The sequence below is a fragment of the Podarcis muralis genome, chromosome 5, assembly GCF_964188315.1.
Source record: "Podarcis muralis chromosome 5, rPodMur119.hap1.1, whole genome shotgun sequence".
NCBI classification, from domain to species: domain Eukaryota; kingdom Metazoa; phylum Chordata; class Lepidosauria; order Squamata; family Lacertidae; genus Podarcis; species Podarcis muralis.
Genome location: NC_135659.1, coordinates 26,898,146 through 26,909,399, shown reverse-complemented (window position 1 = coordinate 26,909,399; position 11,254 = coordinate 26,898,146). Strand labels below are relative to the sequence as shown.

Here is an 11,254-nt window from a genome sequence, read left to right as displayed (position 1 = left end):
CATATGAACATTACCAAAAATTCCTAGATAACATGATTCCACAACGTACTCCTTACCATAGGGGACCCTCTAACTAGCACTGCTTCTTAATCTATGACATGATTATTCACAGTTTAGATGTTATCCAGGCTGCATTGTATACAGGTGACTCCCAACTTACGCTGTGCCTACATTCCAGGGATAGGATGCAAAGCCAAAATCAAGTGTAATAAAAACACATTGGGTTCAATGGCAGGTGGGATTGCCAAAGTCTTTTCCTCAGACACCAACCCCATTTATTTTTTTTCTACAGTTTTTTTGCCAAGTGCATAAAACTGAATGCACACAAATTAAATGCACTTAAATTGTGAGTTACTTTTATATAAAAGTTGCTGAATCAATTTCATGGTGCTTTCTTAAGGGGTTTTATCATGTCGAAGTGCAAAAAACTTACAGCAGATTTGATAATTAGTATAAAACATCTTTAAATACTATTTCAATAAAACCATACCATAATGATTTTTTTAGTTTTTCACAGAGTTAGAGTGAGTTGATCATCTCTTCCAGTGCAAGAGGTACAAACTGATTTAGGAGATAATTTATCTCAAAATATTCGCAACCTTCACTTTTATCTGAATTTTGCTGTTTTTGCTGTGTACTTTTAGAACCATCTCAAGTTCTGGCCTATAGTTAGGGAAAAAGAAAAATGCATCGGATTAGTCATAATGGTAAGACAAAGTCTGTAAAGCAACACAAAGCGTATGAAGAGATAAAAAGAGAAAGATTGGCGTAGAAATAATACTTCAGATTATTCTGCTGGCGTACGTGTGTCTTTTGTTTTGGCAAAAATACTCAAAGACCCACATACAATGAGAAAGCCAAGTACAGCCAGTCATAAACACAATAAACTTAAAACCACACTTCCAGACTGCCTGACTGGCTTATTTCCATGCACCAGAAAGTTCTGAAAAGAAAAAATATGCAAGAGCCTAAGCTCTGTCAGGGCTTACAACATGAGCACTACGTGCAGTTTTTCTTTCCTGGCAAAAACTATTTTGGCAGAAAAAAGATGGCTGCTACTGTAAAAACCATGCTCAGAAAAAACCCCAATTTTTTCAAAACTCAAGTCAATTATGCTACAGATACACTAGTTTGTTTCAAAAATTCTAATTTTTTAAGTGGACACTAGAGTGAAATTATGTCAGAAACATTTTAAAGATGCTGCTACTATTTTTAGGAGAAACTACATATTATATACTTTATCTGTGCACTACCTTAAAGATGCCCATGTAAAAGAGGGGGCACAGGGAAAACAGCAATTTGTTAGTGCTGTTTTTGTTGCTGATTTTAAAACTTGATCTCATTAACACACAAGCAGACAGTACCCCTCCTTTTTTATGGTAAATATGTAGAATACAGCTTAAGGAAAATTACATTATTCAATGGAAGAATGTAATGACATTGAAGAAACAGGTCATGGCAGCCTAATCCTCTGGTATATACCTAATATGGTCTGGGAAGATTACATATCAGAACGTAGCGCTATGCTCATGTACCCACTATGCTTGGCTTTCAAACAGAAAGATGATGCTAAAGCGTGTTCTGCTTACACAAGCAAAATATCCCACTCTGAAATTAGGAATAATTCTTCCAAAAGTATCCTCCTCCCCCCTCTAGAAGTACTGTACTGGAAACACAAAGTATAAAATACATTTGTACTGCAAAGAAAATACACCTTGTTATTTGATGTCCATATATTATGGCATTTACTTGTTTCTTACCATAGGCTGAAGTTCTGTGCCATATTCCTTGTTATGAAGGATATTTTTATTTCCGTGTGTGTTCTCTGCAAACTTGCTGCTCTGATCCAAAAAGTTCTACAAAGAACAAAACAACCAGTTGATTGACAACCTACTTCTGATTCTTTTTAGCCAAAGCTGATGTTTTCTGCGGTAATACAGATATTTGCAAAAGGAAAATATCTGCCCTTAAGAACATAAGAATCACCTGCTGGATGAGGCTAACGGCCCAACTATTTTAGCATCCTGTTGTCACAGTGGCCAACCAGATGCCTATGGGAAGTCTGAAAGTAGGACTTCAGCACAATAGCACTTTCCCCACTAGTGATTCCCAGCAGCTGGCATTCAGAGGCATGCTATCTCCAACAGTGGAGGCAGAATATAGCTTTACTGTCCATGCATTTGTCTAATCTTTTAAAGCCACCCAGGTGGCCTTTCACATTCTCAAAGTGAATTCCATGGTTTAAATATGCAGTGTGTGTAGTAGTACTTTTTTCTCCATCCTAAATTTTCCAATATTCAACTTCATTGGATATTTCTGAGTTTTAATGTTATGAGGGAGGAAAGATGTTTTTTCATTCACTTTCTTCATAAATTTATACACCTCGATTGCGTCTCCTCTTAACTCACTTTTTTTCTACACTAGAAAGCCCCAAATGTTACGATCATGGAGTTTCTCCACCTCCTTGATCAATTTGGTTGTCCTTTTCTAGACCTCTTGATAGAAGAACAGTTGAGGAAAATATCAGTGCTGTTCTGTTGGCCTTGCATTTCATGTTCTACTGGACCAACTTTTTACTCAAACACTTGCATACTCTCACACCAAGAAATGTTGGTATATACAGTGGTGCCCCGCAAGACGAATGCCTCGCAAGACTAAAAACCCGCTAGACGAAAGGGTTTTCCGTTTTTGAGTTGCTTCGCAAGACGATTTTCCCTATGGGCTTGCTTCGCAAGATGAAAACGTCTTGCGAGTCTTGCGATTTTTTTCGCTTCCCCTTTTTCTAAGCCGCTAAGCCGCTAATAGCCTTTTAGCCGCTAAGCCGCTAAGCCTTTAATAGCCGCTAAACCGCTAATAGCGCTAAGCCGCTAATAGGGTTGCTTCGCAAGATGAAAAAACCGCTAGACAAAGAGACTCATGGAACGGATTATTTTCGTCTTGCGAGGCACTACTGTAATTAAAATATATAATTAAAACTATACTCCTAAGCACAATTATCAGGAACTCCTATTAAAATGAATGTGATTTTATCTGTATAAACATATAGAATTGGTACTTAAGGCTGAAATGCTAAAGATATTAGCAGGAGGACCCACTGAAAATAAGTGGGACTGGTTTCCTGTTAAATCTGTTTAGGATTATGTTGTTAGCTTTTATACCTTAAGATGTGTTGTAGAAAAATGGGGGGGGGGGGAGTCACTTGTTGCTGCCCAACTCCCCAAGGGACTGAGTCCCCCCGGTCCATGATCGGTCATAGATGAATGGGCGGAGGCAGGATGAAGTGAAAGCAAGGCAGATCTTTATTTTTCTGTTGCAACAGAGTTCTCTCCTCCCCTTGCACGGAGGTAAGAGAGACCAAGAACCAAGTATGCAGGAACCTTTAAAGACTTTTGAAACTGCCCAACCCCTTAGCCAAAGACCACCCTGAAAGAATCATACATACATCACAGGATGTCAACAATAGAAGGAATTGTTTAAGGCTTTAATCCTACAAACACCTGGGAGTAAAACCCACTGAGCATAATAGGGATTATCTGAGTAAACGTGCACCAGATTGTACTGCACATCATATTAAGACAGTAATTCTACACACACTTATCTGGATGTAAACCCAATCTGATTCTGTCATAAGCACTGGAAGAGACTTCTTGGCAGGGCTGCTCTCACTTCAAAGGACTGGAGTGAGAATGTGGAGTTGAACCCTGTCTAGAAGGAGCTGATCTGGATGCTGGGGAGGGACCTAATGGGTTGCCTGAAGAGAGTCCCACCTCACTGTTATTGCATAGCCTTAAAGCAGAGGCACAACCACCGATGCAACTTCAATTCCATCTCCTCTAAGTGAAGCTCTCCCCAACCCCAGGAAGGTGACTGAGACCAGGCTCATCTCCACCTCTGTGGCCAAAGACATGGCAAAGATTATTCCGGTGTGAACAGACCTACAGAAGTGCCTGCTTACTTACCCAAGCTAAAGTTTTGTCTAACTGCTTACCATTAATTCTTGGTCCATGAAGTAAGGCTTCTCTGCAGATCCATCATTTGTTTCTCTGTCAACAGCAAAGCAAAGCAATAGGGCATCCACTATTGTCTGAAATACTGATAAGAAGTTGTGGGCGATGAGATAAGCCAAAAAAGCAACCAGCAGCAGTGGAACTACCCAAACGTGTAATTCACGGTTGTAGTTAAATGCCATCAAACCTCCAAAAACTGTGAAACATATCACAAACACCTGTATGAAAATAAATGTAGAGACTATATTTCAGAAGAAGCTATTGCAAATTTCACTCACCAAAGATGACCAAAACATTTAAGTGTATTTAGCATTTAGAGATTATTGCATTCAAAAGATTACAGGGAATGTCTTATTTCAAACCTTCCCTCTGCTTGCAAAATTGTTTGCTTTGTTCTTTTTAATTCTTATCTGTATATTATCTTAAATTAAGACTATTAACTGCTTGAGGAAAGCAGCACCATTTTCCAATGCTTGCTTCAGATGTAATGGCAAATTATGGTTTGGCATTACATGAACAAGCCTTATGCTTGTGCGATTATCTCCTTCCTCTCCTTGTGCAGCCTGATTCCCTCTGAGTTATAACATCAAAACAATTCGCCAGCTTGCTACTACAACAGGACTGGAGAAACTACACTGTGCACAAAAGGACCTTATCTGTAAGGTATTCTTAAGATGTCTTCAGGTGGGGTATTAGTTTTCTCCTAGTGCTTGTCCTTCTGACTCACACAAAATAGGAAGTCAGGGAGGGCGCAAAGGAAAGGCACTGCAACTCAAACTCATATAATGCCAAGTCACAATACTGCAGAATGCCCAACCCAACTCAAACAGGACTTCCCTGTTTACTTAAAAATTTCAAACTTTGTTATTACTCTATAAACATCACTCATGAATCCTAATTTATTTCTATATATTATACTGTACTGATTAGGGCAGATTTCAAGTAAGGAGCAATATTAATTGCCATGAGAGGAGAACTGAGCTTTGAGATTTTTGAATTCCATTGTTACACAAAATATTGACAAGACAGTATTTTCAGTTAATAATCAATGGCACAGTGATAATAAGGTTTTACCTTTCCTAGAAATATAACAAAGTCACTGAAGCAGCTGATTGCTGTGGCATTAGCTGAACTTTTTGATAAAATAACAGCAGCATCTTCTGCTGAGGTCCAAAAGTATGTCCCATTTATGGCTGTTGCTGTGTATGCATTCTGTAATTAGAATGTAAATTGGTTTATTTTTTTTTAAAAAAGGAAGGAAGGAGAATGAAAAGTAGAAGGTAGAAATCTTAACCCAGCCAAAGTTACTTCAAAATCAGATTTGACAAAAGTATTCCATAATTCTATGAAAAATATCTTGCATAATCTTTGAACCTAATTTTCAAAAACCATAGAACTTCTTCTTAACTGAAATGGTTAACAAAGTTTAAAAAAAAAAGCTAAACCTCTTATCACAAATTAAACAGTTTTCTTTAAATCTCTGAAGATCAATGCCCAGCATTCCTCAAGGATTTAGTTACTGAAGTACAAAGTGGGTATATAAATGAAAGAGGAATGTGTGAAACTGTGTACAATTATTCTTTTCAGCCATCTGAAAGCAGTCGTATTTTGTTTAGAGAAAAAGAAAAAGAATTACATCATTCTTGAACTATTTTTTTAAAAGCCATCTCATATTGGCATTCTTAACAGAGATTAGCAGAGAGCAAAGTGATTCTGCCAAAAGAATTTATAGTTTTCCATATTTATTTGGGATTTGAATACATTACAGTTAGTTTGCTTTTTTGAAACTGAAAAATTCCTCAGCATCTGCTGAAAAGTGTCGCTCAGACTAAGATTTATGCCCCAAATTCTGAATTTTCTTTTCATAATTAGGAAAGTTTTGGGCATTGATTTAATGAATGTACATCATTGCACTTAATATAGCAGTGGAGGTGGAAGAAAAATCAAACGAAACGTAACTTGCAAACATGAATTCTATTGGTAGCTGACTACTTTAGCAATTTCTAAAGGGCTGAGAGAGTTCATTGGTTGCAGCAAAAAAAAAACCTAAGATCCTTGTGGCACTTTAAAGATCGTCCATTTATTTTGAAATATGTTTCCATGGACTTATATCAGATGAAATGAAATCCATGAAAACTTATGCCTTTACAGTTGCAGCCCCCATCTGCGGAACATTCTCCCTATTGAGATCTGCCTGGTACCTTCACTGACATCTTTACGGTGCCTGGTAAAAACATAACTCACTCCTCCCCCACCAGGCTGTTGATGGACTATTATGATGATGCATTTGCTTTTACTGTGCTGCCAGTAGGGATGTTGTTGTAGGTTTTCTATAAATTGCATGCATTTTAGTATGAATGTGTCTATATTATAATGTTTTTAAACATGTTTTAAGTCTCTTGGACACCTCTGTGTAACAAGCAACTAACAAGCATAGCAAATAAAACAATTTGTTAGTCCTTAACATAAAACAAGATTCTTTACAGGTAGGTAGCCGTGTTGGTCTGCCGTAGTCGAAACAAACTAACAAGATTCTTTGTCGTTTTGACAATTTTAACATGTTTTGTTAAAGACTTAAATCCTTTGCTAGATAATGTTCACCGCAAGTCCATAGACCAAGATAACCAAAATTGCAACGGCAGTACAAACTAGAAAGTCTGGAACACAGACAATTCAGTTACACTTACACCCAAAGCATTTGAGAGACTACTTAATCCTTTATATACCCAGTAAGTCACTGTGGTCTACAATATAGTTTTTCCATCAAGTTCTAAAGATACCAGAAACCCACTTCACCGAGACTCAGAGCAGGGCCTTGTTCTGCAGAGCGGCACTCCTGTCGAGACACAACAGACGCCCACTATCTGAACTTTCTGGAAACAGACAGTTTTGTTCTAAGAAGATTTCCTAGCTGGATGAATAGGTCTCTGATATATCTGCTGTTATTTCCTGTGTTGGGGTTTTATTGGTGTGTGTGTGTGTGTGTGTGTGTGTGTGTGTGTGTGTGTGTTATTCAGCTGTTTTTATTGCATTTTGCACAACGCCTTGAGGTCTGTTTGGAAGGTGATAAATAAATAAATTACTATCCTACAACTCCCTTTTAGAAGAAATTCAGCCCCTATGTTCCAGTGCCTGGGAACCAAAGACTATATTTCTCACAGATAAATAAGGAATGGGATTGTTTACATATTTTGAAATAGCACAGTAGACAAAAAAAAAAAAGTACTTAGGGGGAAAAAACATCCCTCTGTACTTCACAACACAGAATGAATGTCAAGGGTCTTGGAAAAACTGACCTGTTAGCTTCATGAGAAAAGCCCTGTGGCACAGGTCCAAGCCCTAAAATTTCCTGCTTCTGAAGAATAATTGCAACTTTGTGTAACAGCTGAATTCAGTCTTCCATTCTAGGACTCTATTAAAAATGAGCTCAGTGAAAAGAGGAGAGCCATAGCAACAAAATCTTCTTTTAAAAGAAGCCAAAAACAAGCTGGTCAGACGTGATTGTATTTAGCTTCTTTGGTTTGCTCATACAATCTGGTTGGTCTCAATCCATGCCACATACAGAATTGTCCCAACCCAGGTACATAATAGTTCAGGTCATTCAGACACCCTTTTATTCCTATTCGTAGTCTGCCTACCTGTCGTAAGTAGTCTATCTATATCCAGGGACAATACACCACAGCTCCAGCATGGTACATCATTTATAATCTGTGTGCCATCTTACTGAACTTTAATCAATAGCACAGTGAGGATTAGAAAGACCTAGGCTGAAAACTCCAGAGCTTAAAGTGTGGCATTTAGCTAGCCACTCTCTCTCAGCCTAACTAACCTATCTCACAGAGTTGTGAGTAGCTACCATGAGACCAGTTTTGCTGAAGGCTAGAGAGAATAAAAATTGCTTAATTAATTATTCAGTGAGACACATATCCATGTGCAGCTTTTACCAGCATGCTGCCTCCAGATCCTCTAGACTACAATTCCTAACAACCTCAATTTATCACTACTGCAAAATAAATAAATTAAATAATAAAAATCCACAACAGCAAGGTATGAAAAAATGGGATAAATAGAGGAAAACTAGGAGACTGACTATAAGGGAAAATGCATCTTCCTACAGAAGTTTCTGATTAGACTTAATCGTTCTTTCTTAAAACCATCAAAAATAGGATGATACTAAATATTTAGTATGACTAGCAGACTGAATTTATGAAATTACAATTTTGCATTTACACAGATTATTTATTCACATGTCTTTTTTTTTAAAAAAGCCCAAAATAGATAAGAGAAGTTACGTAACTCCATAAAATAATTGTGTCAAGGAAACATTAAGAAAACATTCTATATAATAATTTCAAGCATAATTTTAAGTAGCAAAACCACCCAGTTATCCTATAAACAGCCATTCAAAAATGCATTTTCATAACTTGTATCATCAAAGATTTAACATAATAAAAAACAAGGATATATGAAGATAGAGATTGCTGATAAGTATAAACTAATTGTCATATCTCTAACTTGGGACTAATCTGTCTTGTAGCTGCTTTGAGAGCCAACAGACTCTAAGGATAGCAAAGCGTGCACAAAAATCTCATGTGGTAGCATCAACCAAGCACACAATTGTTTACTCCTCAAAGACGATAGTAGTAGATAATGCTTATTTTTGTGACAAACATGCCAGTCACGGTATACAGCTGTGATAGTGACCAACAGAATTAGCATTTCTGAACTAATGCTAAACTGAGCAAGTAATAATTAAATAACTTTTGAAGTATTTTTGTAAAGAACCTCCATTTTCATTCTGAATTTTTTCCACTAAAAAAAATCAAGTATCTATACATAACTTCAACTGATATAACATACCTGGTTTAAGCATCTTAGGCCTCTTTCTAGGCACCAGAAACAGCAGCAGCAGCATTTGAATATGCATCTTGCACATGTATTCTTCTGCAGTGGGAAACAGCACTAATTAGTTGTCAAAGCCAGAAACATATTTGCAAATTAAGTTTTCCTTTTTCCAGGACACCCATTGTCAGAAAGCAGTGTGAAGTACTTCTGCATCAGCTATGCAGTTACCACCTCTGTTGTGTTATGTTCTTGGTTTAGTCCTGGCATATTTCTTGTGTTTTGTCTGAAACAGACATACCATGGTTTGGGTTCGGACAACATGACAAGTCATATTATGGCTTCCTTGAAACACTGCAGGCACCATGTATGAGGGGGAGGCACATTCACAATTAAACTATGGTTTAAGACAAACTGTGCCTTAACAAGACATGTAGATCAGGCCTGTGGATCATTTTGGTTAAGCTTCCATCTGCTTAGAAAATAGAGAAACAGAAAGGCTTAATGCTGTGTTTTTAGCAAATATAGTTTGCAGCTTGACACCCAGACAGCTGCATATTGTCTTATTTCTTAAGGGGGGGGGGGAGAAGGGGAATTCCTTCCAACAGAAAGCTGTTGCAACTGCAAAACCTGTAGGACAGTTGTACAGTACATGGAGCTCTGTGGACCATAAAAAACATAAGTTTGGATGTGATCCTCAGACAGGCAGTAAATAAATGTTTATACTAGCAGCAGCAGCAGCAGCAACAACAACAACAACAGCGTATTAGATAGCCTGTTATGTTCTTGGGATTGATACCCGAAAACAGGGCCTCAGTGCAAAGTAGGACATTCTGTATAGGAAAGATCACTAGAACTTTTACTGAAACATTGGTATGATCCAGACGTTTTAGCAGCATCTTGTCTCCTTCATTTGTAGATCAAATTCCCATAACACAGACTTTCTGGGAAACTTAGTCTTACAATTATGCAGTGATCTCCAATGTATTGCTATACATTATTACAACATTCTGCACAGATCACAAAAGCCACTGCCATTCAATACTATTTATTCTCCTTTAGAAGAGGAAAATAAAAGCTAGAAAAGCTCTTTTAATAACTACATTATGTGACAGAGATGAGCAGAATACAAAATATTTTTTATCATTTTAATGTAAATAAAATGTTTAAAGGATTCAGGATATTTTAAAAATAAAAATGTTGGGGATTAGAAATTAAATCTAAAATTAATTCCTGTAATAAGCATTGCATTTTCTTGATTTGTGCCATCAGCCTTTTCCTGAACAGTCCCCAACATTCAAAATGGTCTTCTGCTTGTAAACTATTCAGAAGCTTTAGCTTCTTCAGAATGTGGCAGCTTAGTGCCTAAGGAGGGTGTGTGAGGAAAATGAATTACCGTATTTTTCGCACCATAGGACGCAGTTTTTCCGTCTTAAAAACTAAGGGGAAATGTGTGTGCGTCCTATGGAGCGAATGCAGGCTCCCTGGCTTCAGTGATAGCAAGGCAAAGCCTCCGAAGCCTGCGCTCCGGAGGCTTCCCGTTGCTTCCGCTGAAGCCAGGAGAGTCTGCTCTTTGAGGCTGGCGGGGGAAAAGCAGCGCTTCCCCCATCGCCAGCCCCAGAGGATGGGGGGCAGCAGGAAGGCGCGCGACGCCTTCCCGCTACTCTCCAACCCTCCTGTGGGCTTTTGCGGGAGACGGGGGAATCCCCCAACCTCCCGCAAAAGCAGGCAAAAGCCGCGCGCTCTTTAAAGAGGCTCCGTGGCTTCTGCTGGCTTTTCTAGGAGGTGGGGGAATTCCCCCATCTCCCGCAAAAGCCCGCAGGAGCCGCGCACCCTTTAAAGAGCGAGCGGCTCTTGGGGGCTTTTCCCCAAGGAGGGAGAAGGGACTGACTGGCTGAGTCAGTCCCTTCTCCCTCCTGCGCGCTTTTGCGGGAGATGGGGGAATTCCCCCACCTCCCGCAAAAGCAGGCAAAAGCCGTGCGCTCTTTAAAGGGGCTGCGCGGCTTTGCTGGCTTTTCTAGGAGGTGGGGGGATTCCCCCACCTCGCAGAAAAGCCTGCAGGAGCCGCGCACCCTTTAAAGAGCGAGCGGCTCTTGGGGGCTTTTCCCCAAGGAGGGAGAAGGGACTGACTGGCTGAGTCAGTCCCTTCTCCCTCCTGCGCGCTTTTGCGGGAGATGGGGGAATTCCCCCACCTCCCGCAAAAGCAGGCAAAAGCTGTGCGCTCTTTAAAGGGGCTGCGCGGCTTTGCTGGCTTTTCTAGGAGGTGGGGGGATTCCCCCACCTCGCAGACAAGCCTGCAAGAGCCGCGCAGCCTTTACAGAGCGAGCGGCTCTTGGGGGCTTTTCCCCAAGGAGGGAGAAGGGACTGACTGGCTGAGTCAGTCCCTTCTCCCTCCTGCGCGCTTT

The 11,254-nt window shown here is 39.4% G+C and overlaps 1 protein-coding gene across 4 annotated transcripts in view; it reads right to left on the bottom strand.

The window, feature by feature from the left end:
- Window positions 1-224: 224 nt before the first annotated feature.
- SLC44A3 (solute carrier family 44 member 3) overlaps window positions 225-11,254 on the bottom strand; it is a 99,749-nt gene continuing 88,719 nt past the window's right edge. For 3 of the 4 annotated variants that reach the window (XM_077928454.1, XM_028732727.2, XM_077928456.1), the window contains exons 12-16: window positions 8,868-8,951; window positions 5,082-5,219; window positions 3,989-4,225; window positions 1,761-1,856; window positions 225-663 (exon numbers count right to left, since the gene is read on the bottom strand). In XM_077928454.1, coding sequence (XP_077784580.1) covers window positions 652-663; window positions 1,761-1,856; window positions 3,989-4,225; window positions 5,082-5,219; window positions 8,868-8,951 — 567 coding nt within the window. In that variant the 3' untranslated portion in view covers window positions 225-651. Of the gene's footprint in view, window positions 664-1,745; window positions 1,857-3,988; window positions 4,226-5,081; window positions 5,220-8,867; window positions 8,952-11,254 lie in introns of those variants that run through there. The other variant, XM_077928453.1, reaches the window with a different exon arrangement.